This window comes from Arachis hypogaea, chromosome 5, assembly GCF_003086295.3.
Source record: "Arachis hypogaea cultivar Tifrunner chromosome 5, arahy.Tifrunner.gnm2.J5K5, whole genome shotgun sequence".
NCBI classification, from domain to species: Eukaryota; Viridiplantae; Streptophyta; class Magnoliopsida; order Fabales; family Fabaceae; genus Arachis; species Arachis hypogaea.
This window is the reverse complement of record NC_092040.1, coordinates 10,768,008-10,787,351: the sequence shown is the minus strand read 5'-3', so window position 1 is coordinate 10,787,351 and position 19,344 is coordinate 10,768,008. Positions and strand designations below refer to the sequence as shown.

The 19,344-nt window shown below is 40.5% G+C and overlaps 2 protein-coding genes and 1 non-coding gene across 3 annotated transcripts; all 3 read right to left on the bottom strand.

The window, feature by feature from the left end:
- Positions 1-3,522: 3,522 nt before the first annotated feature.
- On the bottom strand, positions 3,523-16,272 carry LOC140184807 (uncharacterized). Its single transcript, XM_072237986.1, has 5 exons — positions 16,149-16,272; positions 4,989-5,296; positions 4,882-4,892; positions 4,389-4,754; positions 3,523-4,036 (listed from the first exon to the last, which is right to left on the bottom strand). Exons 1-5 carry the CDS (start codon positions 16,270-16,272, stop codon positions 3,523-3,525), a joined length of 1,323 nt encoding a protein of 440 aa, XP_072094087.1.
- Positions 9,765-9,872, bottom strand: LOC112804809 (small nucleolar RNA R71). The gene has a single exon (XR_003203427.1). It is a non-coding gene; the product is annotated as a small nucleolar RNA R71 (small nucleolar RNA).
- A 603-nt stretch (positions 16,273-16,875) lies between the features above and the next one.
- LOC140184806 (uncharacterized) lies at positions 16,876-18,407 on the bottom strand. Its single transcript, XM_072237985.1, has 3 exons — positions 17,699-18,407; positions 17,035-17,435; positions 16,876-16,926 (listed from the first exon to the last, which is right to left on the bottom strand). The coding sequence occupies exons 1-3, from the start codon at positions 18,405-18,407 to the stop codon at positions 16,876-16,878; spliced, it is 1,161 nt and encodes a 386-aa protein (XP_072094086.1).
- Between the last annotated feature and the right edge of the window lie 937 nt (positions 18,408-19,344).

Here is a 19,344-nt window from a genome sequence, read left to right as displayed (position 1 = left end):
ATCGAATCCTATTTTTTCTATTATTTTTGTATTTGTAATAGTGTGAAAAGATGCACGGACAATAAATTAATGATAGTATATAATAAATATTAAAAATTATTATATTTTGTAAAAATAAATTAAATATGTGTAAATTGAAACTAAATTTAAAAGGTGTTTTATTTTAAATAATTTATAGTACAAAAAATTTGGATGTTGGAATTATACAAAGTGACATTTTTATTTGGCAGTTTGATTTTTGCATTTGTTTTAGTTGATGGACTTAGTCTTCTTATATAGCGCTCGTCCTCCTTTTTTTTGTTGGTTGTTAGGGTTGGTGATTTCTTCTTTTTGTCGTAGGTTCTTGCGTAGACATGTTCTATATGAATTGTTGAGTTTGATGCACTTTCTATTGTGTTATTTGGTTCCATCTTTGTATGTATGTTCTTCTTTTAAAGATGTGTCTTGAATTTGTATGATTTTCTTTCTCCTTAATCTCTTGATGGGGTGGTGCTTCAATGTCATTATTTTTCTGAAATGTCATTAGATTTGAAGCAGTTGTACCCAATAAATTTTTTGCGTCGCCATCAAATAGTACAAAAGTTGTTGCAACACTTTGATGTAAAACCTTTAATTGAATTCTGAAACTAAAATAAGTATTGGGCTAGCAAATAATAATTTGATAGATGAGATTATGAAAAGTATATGGAGTTACCTTATTGTTGGATATTGTGGTGTTTGATTACATGTGTCACAAATGTAGTTGTTTTTTTTTTATATGCTTTCTTCTAACACTTTTTATATTTAATATAGTTGTTAAAATTATGAAGATCTTTTCCTATTCCAATATTCAATTTATCTTGTTCTTGTATGGATACCTGGAGGGAGAACTCGGTCTCTGGGAATCGACGCCGAGTTATTATCTTCGGTGCCGACCTTCGAGCTTTGTGGTAATCCGAGCTTTACTCCAAGAGGATGTCCAATCGCGTAGAGCTTTGAGCAAGAAACAGGGGGAGTGTACCTACAAAGGCACTCCGAAGCTTAAGTTAGTATTGAGAATTCAATGTGTCCTTAAAGGAGAAAATATCATACCTCTTATAGGTGGAGTACTATTGGTCCGTTATACCTTTGTTGGTCGTCCGACTTAAAAGGCAGTTATTGGGTTCTTAATGATGATATTTTGGTCGGGCGTTACCTTGTTGAAATTGTAACGTGTAATGGCCGAGTTGTTACGCAGATTGCCGAGTTATGACCATAGATTGCCGATTAATAATTGTAATGTCGAACTATAACGCCAGCTTTCTGAATCATAACGTGAATAATGCCGAGTTATGAATGATAATGCCGAGTTTATGATGTTGGATTTGTAACGGCCGGATCATAGCCCCCAAGCTTGGCCTGAGAATTGTGTTTAATGAAGCAGGTTGAGCTTTTTAATGAACAGGTCGGTTATTTGAGTTGGTGCATAACTCGACATTTGACGTGGTCTTGGAGCCCCCAGTTCAAGATGCTTTGTTAAACAATTAATAAATTAATATTAATGAGAGAGAGAATACTGCATGTACTTATTAATGACGTGCGTCTTCTCAATGCGCAGCTTATCTCTTAGGATAGTTGAAGTGACTGTTTGGTGGTATTGGGAAGCAGTTTTTTGGGTTTTAAAATTACCTTTGGAGTTGAAAAGGTTTGGTAGTTTGACATAAGGTTATGTGAACTTTATCAGAAGAAGTTTTGAAGTAAAATATGAACAAGAGAGGTATTATCTTTTTCTGACATTTGTGACATTTGCTTTCCTTCTTTGTTATTTTTTTTCTTGTTCTTTCTCTTTTTGTTATTTGTTTGATATTTTTATGGATGACCAATTTGGTTCCATTTTCCTTTGTATAAGGTTGTTGGTCTGAGGGTTGCCAGTTTAGGGCATAGCCGAGAAAAGAAATATCGTCAAATGGCCGAGCAGAAGCCAGATGCAAAGTTGGAGGAACAGTTGAGCTTGAAAAATGTAAGGGTTACAGAACTTGAGAGTAAAGTAGCTAATTTTGAGAAAGAGCTAAAATTGATGAAGGAAAACTATGCAAAAGAGGTTGAAGATTTGAAGAAGAAAGAGGCCGAGCTCTCTTCTATGACTTCCCAGGTTGTAGAGATAACAGCGAGATTGAAGGAAGTTGAGAAAAGTAAGGTAACAGAAATTTTAGACTCTTTTGCTGAGGGATTTGAAAGCGCTTCCTTGCAAGCAAAGTTTTTGGCTCCCGATTGTGATTTTTCTCAGATGGATTCGGGCAAAATTGTCAGAGATGGAGTTATGGTTGAAGATGATGGAGATGCCGAGGAAGAGGATGAAAATAGTTGATCAGTGTGTATGTTTTGTGTGTTAAAACATGTATGTTGATGATTTGTTTTGCTCCTGTAGTGAGCTTTTGACTGTTTATGTTCTTAATTTTGGTACTATTTATGTAAACAGTTTATTTGACTTTTGGTTATTTGCACATGTTGATTTTGTAGAAAACATATATATTGTTATGATAGGTGAATTTCACCTAGTTGTGATTGTGGCTTGGAGCCAATTTGTTTTTCAGGCAAAAATTGTGTTAATGGTATAATGCCATTAATTTGATAGAGAAGTATCATTGAAAGGCGGAGTGGGCGGAGTTTATTGAGATGCCGATTTAATAGGCATTGATAGTATATTGTGTAACTGTATTCTGTTTAATGGTCCGCAGTAATTCTGAGTATTGCTCGGCAATCTATTATTAAGTCCGAGTAGTTTGTTTAAGATCGTGGATTTGTTTTTACTGATATTTGCCAAAAGGTCGGGTTCAGATTATAATTGGATATTTGATTAAATGATAGTGTTCGAGTGTTCGGATTTTGATTAAGATTAGTTACTTGATGGAATGATTGTATCCCAGAGGTTGGATTTGGAGTGAGATCGGATATTTGTTTAATTTTGAATGATCGGCTTCCGATTTAGATCGGAGGTTTGTTTGATTGAATGATCGGATTCCGATTTAGATCAGATATTTGTTTGGTTGAATAAGCTGATTTCGATTTAGATCGGATGTTGGTTTGATTGAATGATTGTATCCGAGTGATCGGATTCATTTAAGGTCGGCAGTCGGCTTGTCTAATTGTATCCGAGTGATCGGATTCCGTTTTAAGGTCGGCAGTCGGATTGACTGATTGTATCCGAGTGATCGGATTCCGTTTTAAGGTCGGCAGTCGGATTGACTGATTGTATCCGAGTTATTGGATTCTGTTAAAGGTCGGATATCGGATTGACTGATAGATTTCGAATGACCTATTTTGGCATATAATCGGTGTTGATAGTATCCGAATGGTCGGATTAATAGTATAGGTCGGCATTATATGTTTATAGATGAAGCGGAACTATGAAATAATGATTTGATAAAATAAGAAATTTATTTATTGAAAAACCCTTGATTTCAAAGGCCCAAGTAGGCTAGCCTCGTTAAAACCTCTCCAAGCAAAACTCTTGTGGGAAAATATCTTGGTAGTAGGAAAAAGAATACTGGCCTGTCCTTGGTATTAACTGTAATATAACTTTAAGGAAGATACATTCCAAGTGTTAGGGAGAACTTTACCCTCTAAGGTTTGTAGTCGGTAGGCTCCCTTGCCGATTACTTCTGTGACTCTGTAAGGGCCCTCCCAATTAGCTGCCAGTTCGCCATGTGCTGATGGTTTCCTAGCTTGTTCTGTTTTTCTGAGCACAAGGTCGTGGACTTGGAAAGACCTTGGTTGAAGTCTCTGGTTATATCTTCGAGCTATGTGCTGTTGCATGGCCAAATGTTTGACTGCTGTTGATGATCTTATTTCTTCTGCGAGGTCGAGTTCAGTTTGCCGAGCTGTGTCTTGTGTAGTCTGGTCGGCTAGTTCAGTGCGCAGTGAGGATTCAGAGATCTCCACGGGTATCATTGCGTCGGATCCGTAGACTAGCCGGAAGGGTGTTTCCTTTGTTGTTGAGTGGACAGTGGTGTTATATCCCCATGTGATCTCTGGGATAAGCTCGGCCCAGAGGCCTTTTGCTTCATCTTGTTTCTTTCTTAGAGCATGTAGTATTACTTTATTTGCAGCTTCAGCTAACTCGTTTGTTTGTGGGTGCTCTACTGAGGAAAAATGTTATTTGATTTTCAAGTCCTGCAAGAAGGATGTGAATTTTTGATCGGCAAACTGGTGACCATTATCTGTGATAATGTGCCGAGGAATGCCAAATTGACAAATAATATATTTTCAGATAAAAGAAAGCATTTGTTGTGATGTAATCTTGGCTAGAGGTTGTGCCTCTATTCGTTTGGAAAAATAATCAATTGCTACACAAGAAATTTTACCTGTCTTGCTGCTGTGGGGAAGGGGCTGATGATATCTATGCCCTATTGGTTGAATGGCCAACTTACATCGGAACAGTGTAAGAGTTCGGCCGGGAGATGTGTGATCGAACTATGTTTCTGGCAGTTGTTACACCTTTTAACTTTGTCATGGCAATCCTGTTGTATTGTCGGCCAGTATAGTCCAGCTCTGAGTATAGACTTCGGGCTCCGAGGTGTTTACCACAGATCCCTTCATGTGCCTCGGCAAGTGCAAGCTCGGCTTCTGTTTTGCAAAGACATTTTAGTAATGGACGAGAGAATCCTCGTCTATATAGGCAGTTATTATAAACTGTAAAATAGGAGACTTGTCGGCGGAAGTGTCGGATATTTTTGACGTTGCCTGGCAAGTTTCCTGTCTGAAGATAGTCCATGTATAGATCTCCAGTCTGCTTCCTGTGTAACACTTAAGATTTCTGTTAGTTCAATACTTGGCTTAAGCAATGTAGATTGGTAAAGGGATGACCTGTTTGGTTGAGTACTAGCGAGTTTAGACAGGATGTCAGCTCGGCCATTACTCTACCTGGGTATGTGCTGTATTTCGTATTTAGAAAATTTTGAAAGTAAATTTTGTACGATATCAAGGTATTTAGAAAGCAAATGGTCCTTTACTTGGTATAAGTTGTTTACCTGCTGGACGATGAGTAAGGAGTCACAGTATACCTTAAGTTCGGTGATGTTTAGGTCGTCAGCGATTCTAAGGCCGGCAATTAAGGCTTCATACTCACTTTGATTGTTGCTTGCTTTGAATGAAAAATGGAGGGAATGCTCGATGACGTTGTCATGGCCATCATCAAGTATGATACCTGCTCCACATCCTTGTGGGTTGGAGGAGCCGTCGACGTATAAGGACCATTCGATGTAGTCTTCGGCTGTGTCTGAGACTGAGAACTCAACGATGAAGTCGGCTAAGAATTGGGATTTGATAGATGTTCGGCCTTCATGTTTGATATCAAATTCCAAAATTTCAACCGACCATTTTACTAGTCGGCCCGCCAGCTCTGGTTTCTGAAGGACTTGGCGTAAAGGATGAGCTGTTCGAACATGGATTTTATGGCTCTAAAAATATGGTCGGAGTCTTCTGGCCAAGAAGACAAGGGCTAGGGCCAGCTTCGAAAGCTTTTTTCTTTTTTAAAGTTTCGAAAAAACATAAGGACTTAGAAGCTAGACAGGGTAAAAATCTAGAGAGTGCAGCAAGTCTCCCTGTTAATCGTTGGACTTCTTTGATTGTTTTTGGGCTTGTCATGTGTAAAATAGCTTGGCATTTCTCTGGATTAGCCTCGATACCTCGGCTAGTGAGCATGAAGCCGAGAAATTTGCCGCTCTAGATGCCAAATGCGCACTTTTTGAGATTTAACCGCATGTTGTATTTTCTTAGTTGTCCGAAGATTTCTGCAAGGTCATCAAGGTGATTGTTGCCGAATTTTGTCTTGGCGACCATATCGTCAACATGGACCTCAATGTTCTTGTCGATCTGTTTGGCGAAGACTTTGTCCATTAGACGTTGATATGTTGCACCTTGATGAGCGGATAATTTGTACGCTTTTTGGCATTGTTTTTAGTATGTTTTTGGTATGATATAGTTAGTTTTTAGTATATTTTTATTAGTTTTTAGTTAAAATTCACTTTTCTGGACTTTACTATGAGTTTGTGTGTTTTTCTGTGATTTCAGGTATTTTCTGGCTGAAATTGAGGGACCTGAGCAAAAATCTGATTCAGAGACTAAAAAGGACTGCAGATGCTGTTGGATTCTGACCTCCCTGCACTCGAAGTGGATTTTCTGGAGCTACAGAAGCCCAATTGGCGCGCTCTCAACGGCGTTGGAAAGTAGACATCCTGGGCTTTCCAGAAATATATGATAGTCCATACTTTCCCAAGATTTGATGGCCCAAACCGGCGTTCAAAGTCACTCTCAGAAATCCCAGCGTTAAACGCTGGAACTGGCACCCAAATGGGAGTTAAACGCCCAAACTGGCACTAAAGCTGGCGTTTAACTCCAAGAAGAGTCTCTGCACGAAAATGCTTCATTGCTCAACCCAAGCACACACCAAGTGGGCCCGGAAGTGGATTTTTATGTCTTTTACTCATCTCTGTACACCTTAGGCTACTAGTTTTCTATAAGTAGGACCTTTTACTATTGTATTTGAATCTTTTGATCTTTGAATCTTTTGATCACTTTAGATCTCTAGATCATCTTTGGACATCTAGTTCTTAGATCATTGGGAGGCTGGCCATTCGGCCATGCCTAGACCTTGTTCTTATGTATTTTCAACGGTGGAGCTTCTACACACCATAGATCAAGGTGTGGAGCTCTGCTGTACCTCGAGTTTTAATGCAATTACTATTGTTCTTCCATTCAATTCCGCTTGTTCTTGTTCTAAGATATCACTTGTTCTTCAACTTGATGAATGTGATGATCCGTGACACTCATCATCATTCTCACCTATGAACATGTGACTGACAACCACCTCTGTTCTACCTTCGATTGGGTGAATATCTCTTGGATTCTTTAATCGGAATCTTCGTGGTATAGGCTGGAACTGATGGCGGCATTCAAGAGAATCCGGAAGGTCTAACCTTGTCTGTGGTATTCTGAGTAGGATTCAATGATTGAATGACTGTGACGTGCTTCAAACTCCTAGCAGGCGGGGCGTTAGTGACAGACGCAAAAGAATCGATGGATTTTATTCCGGCCTGACCGAGAACCGACAGCTGAATTCCGCGTGCTGTGACAGAGCATATGCAATCGTTTTCACTGAGAGGATGGGAGGTAGCCATTGACAACGGTGAAACCCTACACAAGCTTGCCATGGAAAGGAGTAAGAAGGATTGGATGAAGACTGTAGGAAAGCAGAGAGACGGAAGGGAAGGCATCTTCATGCGCTTATCTGAAGTTCCTACCAATGAATTACATAAGTACCTCTATCTTTATCTTGTTGTTATTTTCGTTAATCATCATATCAATTGAGTTTGCCTGACTAAGATTTACAAGATGACCATAGCTTGCTTCATACTAACAATCTCCGTGGGATCGACCCTTACTCGCGTAAGGTTTATTACTTGAACGACCCAGTGCACTTGCTGGTTAGTTGTGCGAAGTTGTGTAATGCCATGGTATTGAACACCAAGTTCTTGGGGTTCATGACCGGGGATTATGAGAGTTGTGAAAAGTATTGTTCACAATTTCGCGCCACCAAGTTTTTGGCGCCGTTGCCGGGGATTGTTCAAGTTTTGAGCAAGCTTTTGCTAACATCAGTGCCAAGGATTGTTAAGTTTGGACAACTGACGGTTCATCTTGTTGCTTAGATTAGGTATTTATTTTTTTCGAAATTCTTGAAGATGAATTCTAGAGTTTCATGGTGATTTGTTGAAATCTGGCTGGCTGAGAAGCCATGTCTAATTTCATTGAACCGAGGTTTCAACTTATCATCACAAGAGCTTGTTGATTTCTATCAATCTTGCTTTTGGAGCAGTGATCTGCTAAGGCTTGGCTGGCCTCTGGCCATGTCTAGTGTTTTGGACCGAAGCTTTCCTTGAAAGCTTGGCTGGCTGTGAAGCCATGTCTAATTCCTGGACCGGAGTCTTAGACTAGCATTGCAATGATTTCTGAAATTCTCATTAAGAATTTTGATACCTTTTTCCACTTAATTTTCGAAAAAACACAAAAAAATCAAAAAATCATAAAATCCAAAAATTTCTTGTTTGAGTCTAGTGTCTCATCTTAAGTTTGGTGTCAATTGCATGCATTCATTCATGTGTCTTAAGGATTTTCAAGTAGTTCTTGATGATTTCTTACTCTAATCTTTGAATTCTCTTGACTTGAGTATTTGTGTGTCTCATATGCATTTTCATTAGTGTCAGTAGTATACAAACTGCTAAGTTTGGTGTCTTGCATGCATTGTTATTTGATTCTTATTGCATTTCGATTTTTCCTTACTATCAAAAATCCAAAAATATTTTTAATTTGTGTCTTCTCAAGTCAATTATACAGAGAATTGAAGATTCAGAACATACAGCAGAGGAATTATACAGAAAAAGCTGGGCGTTCAAAACGCCCAGTGAAGAAGGACAGACTGGCGTTTAAACGCCAGCCAGGGTACCTGGTTGGGCATTTAACGCCCAAAAAGGTATAGCTTTGGGCGTTAAACGCCAGAATGTACACCATTCTGGGCGTTTAACGCCAGGATGGCACAAGGGGGAAGATTCTGTTTTTCAATGCAATTTTTTTCAGGTTTTCAAAGTTTTTCAAAATCAAATCTTTTTCAAATCATATCTTTTCAATCATATGTTTTCAAAATTGATTTCTTTCTATCTTTAAAGATACTTGCTACCAATTAATGATTTGATTCAACAATTCAAGTATGTTGCCTTTTCTGTTGAGAAAGGTTTAATGTTTGAATCATATCTTTTCTTGTTAGCCAAGTTTTTAATTTTCAGAATCAAATCTTTTTAAAATGTTTTTCAAATCATATCTTCTGAATCACATCTTTTTAAAACCAATCATATTTTCTTAACCACATCTTTTTCAAAATAATTTTCAATCAAATCTCTTTGATTTCTAATTTCAAAATCTTTTTCAAAAATCACTTCACTTCTTTCCCACTTTCATTTTCGAAAATTAAGTAATGTTTTTCAAAAAATGTTTTCAAAATTTTTACTTAATTTTCGAAAATCACTTCCCTTCTTCTCACATCCTTCTATTTATGGACTAACACTATTCCTTAATGCAAAATTCGAACTCCATCTCCTTTGATAAGTTCGAATTTTCTACTTCTGTCTTCTACTCTTCTTTTCCTCTGACACTTCAAGGAATCTCTATACTGTGACATAGAGGATTCCACATTTTCTTGTTCTCTTCTCTTTCTTATGAGCAGGAGCAAAGACAAAGGCATTCTTGTTGAGGCTGATCCTGAACCGGAAAGGACCTTGAAGAGAAAGCTCAGAGAAGCCAAAGCACAACTCTCTTTAGAGGACCTGACCGAATTCTCCAAAGAAGAAGAACACATGGCAGCCGAAAACAACAATGCCAACAATGCAAGGAAGGTGCTGGGTGACTTTACTGCACCTACTCCCGATTTCTATGGGAGAAGCATCTCTATCCCTGCCATTGGAGCAAACAACTTTGAGCTTAAGCCTCAATTAGTTTCTCTAATGCAACAGAATTGCAAGTTTCATGGACTTCCATTGGAAGATCCTCATCAGTTCTTAGCTGAGTTCTTGCAAATCTGTGACACTGTCAAGACTAATGGGGTTGACCCTGAGGTCTACAGACTTATGCTATTCCCTTTTGCTGTAAGAGACAGAGCTAGAACATGGTTGGATTCTCAACCTAAAGAAAGCCTGGACTCTTGGGAAAAGCTAGTCAATGCCTTCTTGGTAAAGTTCTTTCTACCTCAAAAATTGAGTAAGCTTAGAGTGGAAGTCCAAACCTTCAGACAGAAGGAAGGAGAATCCCTCTATGAAGCTTGGGAAAGATACAAACAATTAATCAGAAAGTGTCCTTCTGATATGCTTTCTGAATGGAGCATCATAGGTATTTTCTATGATGGTCTCTCTGAACTATCCAAGATGTCTTTGGATAGCTCTGCAGGAGGATCTCTTCATCTGAAGAAGACGCCTACTGAAGCTCAAGAACTGATTGAAATGGTTGCAAATAACCAATTCATGTACACTTCTGAAAGAAATCTTGTGAACAATGGGACTAGTCAGAAGAAAGGAGTCCTTGAGATTGACACTCTGAAGGCCATATTGGCTCAGAACAAAATATTGACTCAACAAGTCAATATGATTTCTCAAAGTCTGTCTGGAATGCAAAATGCACCAAGCAGTACTAAGGAGGCTTCATCTGAGGAAGAAGCTTATGATCCTGAGAACCCTTCAATAGAAGAGGTGAATTACATGGGAGAACCCTATGGAAACACCTACAATCCTTCATGGAGGAATCATCCAAATCTTTCATGGAAGGATCAACAGAGACCTCAACAAGGTTTCAATAACAATAATGGTGGAAGAAACAGGTTTAGCAATAGCAAGCCTTTTCCATCATCTTCTCAGCAACAGACAGAGAGTTCTAAGCAGCATACCTCTGACTTAGCAACCATGGTCTCTGATCTAATCAAAACCACTCAAAGTTTCATGACTGAAACAAGGTCCTCCATCAGAAATTTGGAGGGACAAGTGGGTCAGCTGAGCAAGAAAATTACTGAACTCCCTCCTAGTACTCTCCCAAGCAATACAGAAGAAAATCCAAAAGGAGAGTGCAAGGCCATCAACATGGCCGAATTTTGGGAGGAAGGAGAGGCAGTGAACGCCACTGAGGAGGACCTCAATGGACGTCCACTGACCTCCAATGAGTTCCCCAATGAGGAACTATGGGAATCTGAGGTTCAAACTAAGACCATAGAGATTCCATTGGACTTACTTCTGTCATTCATGAGCTCTGATGAGTATTCTTCCTCTGAAGAGGATGAGTATGTCACTGAAGAGCAAGTTGCTAAATACCTTGGAGCAATCATGAAGCTAAATGACAAGTTATTTGGAAATGAGACTTGGGAGGATGAACCCCCTTTGCTCACCAAAGAACTGGATGACTTGTCTAGGCAGAAACTGCCTCAAAAGAGACAGGATCCTGGGAAGTTTTCAATACCTTGTACCATAGGCACCATTACCTTCAAGAAGGCCTTGTGTGACTTAGGGTCAAGTGTAAACCTCATGCCTCTCTCTGTAATGGAGAAGTTAGGGATCTCTGAGGTACAAGCTGCAAGAATCTCACTAGAGATGGCAGACAACTCAAGAAAACAAGCCCATGGACTTGTAGAGGATGTTCTGGTTAAGGTTGAAGACCATTACATCCCTACTGATTTCATAGTCCTAGAGACTGGGAAGTGCATGGATGAATCCATCATCCTTGGCAGACCCTTCCTAGCCACTGCAAAGGCTGTGATTGATGTTGATAGAGGAGAGTTGATCATTCAAGTGAATGAAGAATCCCTTATATTTAAGGCTCAAGGATATCCCTCTATCATCATGGAGAGGAAGCATGAAGAGCTTCTCTCAAATCAGAGACAAACAGAGCCCCCACAGTCAAACTCTAAGTTTGGTGTTGGGAGGCCACAACCAAACTCTAAGTTTGGTGTTGAACCCCCACATTCAAACTCTAAGTTTGGTGTTGGGAGGTTCCAACATAGCTCTAAGCAATTCTGAGGCTCCATGAGAGTACTCTGTCAAGCTAATGACATTAAAGAAGCGCTTGTTGGGAGGCAACCCAATGTTTTATAATTAACTATTTTCTTTTGTTATTTTATGTTTTTGTAGGTTGATGATCATGAGAAGTCACAAAATTAATGAAAAAAGCAAAAACAGAATGAAAAACAGGAAGAAAAATAGCACACCATGGAGGACGCACCCACTGGCGTTTAAACGCCAGTGAGGTTAGCTGTTGGGCGTTTAACGCCCAGTCTGGCACCATTCTGGGCGTTTAACGCCAGAAAGGGGCACCAGACTGGCGTTAAACACCAGAAAAGGGCAAGAAGCTGGCGTTAAACGCCAGAAATGGGCACCAGCCCGGCGTTTAACGCCAGAAATGGCTCAAAACGTGATTTTGAATGCCATATGGTGCAGGGATGACTTTTCCTTGACACCTCAGGATCTGTGGACCCCACAGGATCCCCACCTACCCTACCACTCTCTCTCTTCTTCACCCATTCACCAATCACCTCAACACCTCTTCCCCAAAAACCCTTCACCTATCAAATCCCATCTTTCTCTTCACCACTCACATCCATCCCTCATAAAACTCCACCTACCTCACCATTCAAATTCAAACCACTTTCCCACCCAAACCCACCCTCAAATGGCCGAACCCTACCATCCCCCTCTCCTATATAAACCCTCCTTCACTCCTTCATTTTCACACAACATACACACCACTTCTCCCCCTCTTGGCCGAAAATAAAAGTCATTCCCTTTTCCCTCATTTCTTCTTCTTCTACTCTCTTCTTTCTTCTTTTGCTCGAGAACGAGCAAACCTTTTAAGTTTGGTGTGGTAAAAGCATTGCTTTTTGTTTTTCCATAACCATTTATGGCATCCAAGGCCGGAGAAACCTCTAGAAAGAGGAAAGGGAAGGCAAAAGCTTTCACCTCCGAGTCATGGGAGATAGAAAGATTCATCTCAAGGGTGCATCAAGACCACTTCTATGAAGTTGTGGCCTTGAAGAAGGTGATCCCCGAGGTCCCTTTTTCACTCAAAAAGGGTGAATATCCGAAGATCCGACATGAGATCCAAAGAAGAGGTTGGGAAGTTCTTACCAACCCCATTCAACAAGTCGGAATCTTGATGGTTCAAGATTTCTATGCCAATGCATGGATCACCAAGAACCATGATCAAAGTGTGAACCCGGATCCAAAGAATTATCTTACTATGGTTCGGGGGAAATACTTGGATTTTAGTCCGGAAAGTGTGAGGTTGGCATTCAACTTGCCCATGATGCAAGGAGATGAACATCCTTACACTAGAAGGGTCAACTTTGATCAAAGGTTGGACCAAGTCCTCACAGTCATATGTGAAGAGGGCGCCCAATGGAAGAGAGATTCAAGAGGAAAGCCGGTTCAATTGAGAAGGCATGACCTCAAACCCGTGGCTAGAGGATGGTTAGAGTTTATACAACACTCAATCATTCCTACTAGCAACCGGTCCGAAGTTACCATAGACCGAGCTATCATGATCCATAGTATCATGATTGGAGAAGAAATAGAAGTTCATGAGGTTATAGCCCAAGAACTCTATAAGGTGGCGGACAAGTCCTCTACCTTGGCAAGGTTAGCCTTCCCTCATCTCATTTGTCACCTCTGTTATTCAGTTGGAGTTGACATAGAGGGAGACACCCCTATTGATGAGGACAAGCCCATCACTAAGAAGAGGATGGAGCACACAAGAGACCCCACTCATCATGAGATCCTTGAGATTCCTCAAGGGATGCACTTTCCTCTACAAAATTATTGGGAGCAACTGAACACCTCCCTAGGAGAATTAAGTTCCAACATGGGACAACTAAGGGTGGAGCACCAAGAACACTCCATCATCCTCCATGAAATTAGAGAAGATCAAAGAATCATGAGAGAGGAGCAACAAAGACAAGGAAGAGACATTGAGGAGCTCAAGCACTCCATAGGATCTTCAAGAGGAAGGAAGAGCCGCCATCACTAAGGTGGACCCTTTCCTTGATTTCCTTGTTCTTTATTCTTCTATTTTTCGAATTTTAGTGCTTATGTTTATCTATATCTGTGTCTTGTGATCATTAGTGTCTTAGTGTCTATGCCTAAAAGCTATGAATGTCCTATGAATCCATCACCTTTCTTGAATAAAAACGTGCTTAATTGAAAAAGGAAGGAATTGCATGAATTTTGAATTTTATAACAGTTTAATTATTTTGATGTGGTGGCAATATTTTTGTTTTCTGAATGTATGCTTAAACAGTGCATATGTATCTTGAATTTGTGGTTCATGAATGTTGGCTCTTGAAAGAATGATGAAAAAGGAGACATGTTACTGAGGATCTGAAAAATCATTACAATGATTCTTGAAGCAAGAAAAAGCATTACTATTCAAAAAAAAAAACGAAAAAAAAGGGGGAGAAAGAGAAAAGAAAGAAAAAGAAAGAAATAAAGTTGTGATCCAAGGCAATAAGAGTGTGCTTAAGAACCCTGGACACCTCTAGTTGGGGACTTTAGCAAAGCTGAGTCACAATCTGAAAAGGTTCACCCAATTATGTGTCTGTGGCATGTATGTATCCGGTGGTAATACTGGAAGACAGAGTGCTTTGGGCCACAGCCAAGACTCAATAAGTAGCTTTGTTCAAGAATCATCATACTCTACTAGGAGAATCAATAACACTATCTGGATTCTAAGTTCCTAAAGAAGCCAATCATTCTGAATTTCAAAGGATAGAGTGAGATGCCAAAACTATTCAGAGGCAAAAAGCTAAAAGCCCTGCTCATCTAATTAATACTGATCTTCATAGATGTTTTTGGAATTCATTGCATATTCTCTTCTTTTTATCTTATTTGATTTTCAGTTGCTTGAGGACAAGCAACAATTTAAGTTTGGTGTTGTGATGAGCGGATAATTTGTACGCTTTTTGGCATTGTTTTTAGTATGTTTTTGGTATGATATAGTTAGTTTTTAGTATATTTTTATTATTTTTTAGTTAAAATTCACTTTTCTGGACTTTACTATGAGTTTGTGTGTTTTTCTGTGATTTCAGGTATTTTCTGGCTGAAATTGAGGGACCTGAGCAAAAATCTGATTCAGAGACTAAAAAGGACTGCAGATGCTGTTGGATTCTGACCTCCCTGCACTCGAAGTGGATTTTCTGGAGCTACAGAAGCCCAATTGGCGCGCTCTTAACGGCGTTGGAAAGTAGACATCCTGGGCTTTCCAGCAATATATGATAGTCCATACTTTGCCCAAGATTTGATGGCCCAAACCGGCGTTCAAAGTCACTCTCAGAAATCCCAGCGTTAAACGCTGGAACTGGCACCCAAATGGGAGTTAAACGCCCAAACTGGCACTAAAGCTGGCGTTTAACTCCAAGAAGAGTCTCTGCACGAAAATGCTTCATTGCTCAACCCAAGCACACACCAAGTGGGCCCGGAAGTGAATTTTTATGTCTTTTACTCATCTCTGTACACCCTAGGCTACTAGTTTTCTATAAGTAGGACCTTTTACTATTGTATTTGAATCTTTTGATCTTTGAATCTTTTGATCACTTTAGATCTCTAGATCATCTTTGGACATCTAGTTCTTAGATCATTGGGAGGCTGGCCATTCGGCCATGCCTAGACCTTGTTCTTATGTATTTTCAACGGTGGAGCTTCTACACACCATAGATTAAGGTGTGGAGCTCTGCTGTACCTCGAGTTTTAATGCAATTACTATTGTTCTTCCATTCAATTCCGCTTGTTCTTGTTCTAAGATATCATTTGTTCTTCAACTTGATGAATGTGATGATCCATGACACTCATCATCATTCTCACCTATGAACATGTGACTGACAACCACCTCTGTTCTACCTTCGATTGGGTGAATATCTCTTGGATTCTTTAATCGGAATCTTCGTGGTATAGGCTGGAACTGATGGCGGCATTCAAGAGAATCCGGAAGGTCTAACCTTGTCTGTGGTATTCTGAGTAGGATTCAATGATTGAATGACTGTGACGTGCTTCAAACTCCTAGCAGGCGGGGCGTTAGTGACAGACGCAAAAGAATCGATGGATTCTATTCCGGCCTGACCGAGAACCGACAGCTGAATTCCGCGTGCTGTGACAGAGCATATGCAATCGTTTTCACTGAGAGGATGGGAGGTAGCCATTGACAACGGTGAAACCCTACACAAGCTTGCCATGGAAAGGAGTAAGAAGGATTGGATGAAGACTGTAGGAAAGCAGAGAGACGGAAGGGAAGGCATCTTCATGCGCTTATCTGAAGTTCCTACCAATGAATTACATAAGTACCTCTATCTTTATCTTGTTGTTATTTTCGTTCATCATCATATCAATTGAGTTTGCCTGACTAAGATTTACAAGATGACCATAGCTTGCTTCATACTAACAATCTCCGTGGAATCGACCCTTACTCGCGTAAGGTTTATTACTTGGACGACCCAGTGCACTTGCTGGTTAGTTGTGCGAAGTTGTGTAATGCCATGGTATTGAACACCAAGTTCTTGGGGTTCATGACCGGGGATTATGAGAGTTGTGAAAAGTATTGTTCACAATTTCGCGCCACCACACCTGCATTCTTAACGTCGAATGACATGACTTTATAACAATAGTTTCCATATTCAGTAATAAATGCTGTCTTATTTTGATGGAATGGATGCATCTGGATCTGGTTATAACCAGAATATGCATCCATAAAGCTGAGTTTTTCATAACCAGAGGAATTATCAACTAAGTAATCAATAGAGGGCAAATGGTAGGAATCTTTGGGGCAGGCTTTGTTGAGATCGGTGAAATCAACACACATGCGCCATTTACCATTGTGTTTTTTCACCATGACGACATTCGCCAGTCATGTTGTGAATCTGATTTCTCGGATGAAGCCAGCGTTGATGAGCTTCTTGGTTTCTTCCAGGGAAGCTTGTTTTTGGTCATGGCCGGGATTTCTCTTTTTCTGTGCTACTGGTCGGACAGATGGATTTAATGCCAACTTGTGGGATATGATGAATGGATCAATGCCTGGCATATCAGCTGGGGTCCAAGCAAACAGGTCAGCATTGTGCTGTAAGAATGCTCGGAATGATGATTTTTCTTCTGAGGATAATGTTGAGCTGACGTATGTGAATTTGTCCATGCTTTCTATGAAATAGACTTTATGCAGGTCTTCTGTTGGGGTTGGTCTTTCAAAGGTTCCTGCTCTTGGATCAAGATCGGCCAGGACTGGTAGATCGTCCATGCTGCCGATGTTATGAACATGGGCTTTTGTGTTTCGGTTAGGTCTTTTGAGACTGTTGTTGTATCATTCCATGGCTTCTCGGGCATCACTATGAATGGTTGCAATTGTGATATCCTGCAAAGGGAACTTTACACAGAGATGAATTGTAGATACTATAGCGCCGAACTTATTTAAAAAAGGTCCGCCAAGTATTAAATTGTAAGGACTAAAATAGTCAACTACCAAGTATTGAATATCTGAAGTTTTTGACGAGGAAAACTCACCAAGTGTGGTTTGTAACCACACAGAGCCCATAACCGGGACTCTCTCACCTGAGAATCCTACCAAGTCACCAGTGGAAGGTTGGAGGATGTTACTGCTCAGTTTTATTTTCTGGAATATTGAGTAAAAGAGAATGTCGGCACTGCTGCCTGGGTCGAACAACACCTTTTTTACTAGGAGATCTCTGAGATGTAGAGAGATTACGACCGGATCATCTAGATTTGCTACAGTGTTGTCATGATCGGCTGTTTGGAATGTTATTTGTGGAGATTGTGGTAGTGGCTGCTGTTGAGTTTGATCGGCATTGATGAAAAGCATAGCTCGGTAAGATCTCTTTCTTGCCGAGCGTGTGGCTCCTCCGCCTGCAAAACCTCCGAAAATACAGTTAATTATACGTGTTGGTTGTTCGGGATGGTTGTTGTTAGGTCGGTCTTTATCTCGGCCATGCTGTGTGGCCGAGCTTTGGTCTCCAGAAGGGGGTGCTCGCCGCTGTATGTGACCGCCGATGTATTTGTCGAGGTGATCTTGCCAAGCTAGTCGCTCCAGTAGGTCTTTGGCGATGACACAGTCATCGGTAGTATTCTGTGCTTCTGGTGGAAGGAGCAATATTTTAATCGGTTCATGCCTTTTGAATCTGGGTAACTGCCAGCTTTTCTTGGTGGCTTGATTAATTTTGAATTCAAGATCTCCTTGATGATGTCGTCGCGCTTGGTATTGAATTTGGTGTAGGACTCATATTGTGGAGTTGGTTTGAAATTCTTCTTGTTGTCTCGCGTTTTGTCGTTGTCTCTATAGTGAGGCTTTTCTATTTTCCGAGCTTGTCGGAGTTCTTCGATATCGATCTGTCCTTTAGCCTTTTCACGGAACTCGGCCATAGTCTTAGGTTTGGCTACAGCAATAGTTTTCAGGAATTTTCCTGGTCGCAGTCTGCTTTTTATGGCGTGCAGTTCTACCTCGGGGTGAAGGTCGGGTATGCTCATGGCTATCTTTGTGAAACGCGTCATGTAATCTTTGAGGCTTTCTTGCTGGTCTTGCCTGATTGTATTCAGGTAATCGGAGTCGTGTAGGTAAATGGCTGATCCGGCAAAGTGCTCCTCAAAGAGCTTTGATAAGTCTCGAAAGCGAGAAATAGAACCTGCAGGCAAAGAACAAAACCAATCAAGTCCAAGACCGTCTAAGTAAGATGGAAAGTAATGACATAAAACTTTATCAAATGCACCGTTTACTATCATTATGGAGGTGAATTTTTTGATGTATTTCTTTGGATCACTCAACTCGTCATAGGGAGTCAGGGTGGTCGGCAAAGTGAATCTCCTAGGTAGCACGAAATTCATCACTTCGGCTGTAAAGGGCCCAGGAGAGCTTTCTATGTTGTCATTCTCATCTTCTGGCCGAGCTTCCGGAAACCCTCGGGTTTGTCTTCCTCCTGCCGAGCAGTGTCAGAGACGTGTGTTGGTCCTGACCGATGCTCGGTCTCTCCTATCGGTTCTTGCCGATCATTGTTATTGTTGATCCGAGTGTTATTCAGGTTGGCAATTTGATTTGCCATTCTTTGATTCTCTTCTGCCATGCACTGGTTAGCTTGCCACAACTCGGTCACCATCTGAAGGAGCTCGGATGGTGTGGGTGGAAGTTGTTCAGCCATGACTTTAAACGAGAACCTCGAGGCCGATGATATATGGAAGGGTTTATATTTTCGGCCCCACGGTGGACGCCAATTGTTCTTGTATGGATACCTGGAGGGAGAGCTCGGTCTCTGGGAATCGACATCGAGTTGTTATCTTCGGTGCCGACCTTCGAGCTTTGTGGTAATCCGAGCTTTACTCCAAGAGGATGTTCAATCGCGTAGAGCTTTGAGCAAGAAATAGGGGGAGTGTACTTGCAAATGCACTCCGAAACTTAAGTTAGTATTGAGAATTCAATGTGTCCTTAAAGGAGAAGATGTCATACCTCTTATAGGTGGAGTACTATTGGTCTGTTATACCTTTGTTGGTCGTCCGACTTAAAAGGCAGTTATTGGGTTCTTAATGATGATATTTTGGTCGGGCGTTACCTTGTTGAAATTGTAACGTGTAACGGCCGAGTTGTTACGCAGATTGCCGAGTTATGGCCATTGATTGCCGATTAATAACTGTAATGCCGAACTATAACGCCAGCTTTCTGAATAATAACATGAATAATGGCGAGTTTATGATGTTGGGTTTGTAACGGTCGGATCATATGTTATCATTAGGTATACAGTATTTGAGTAAGTATGAATGTATGATGCAT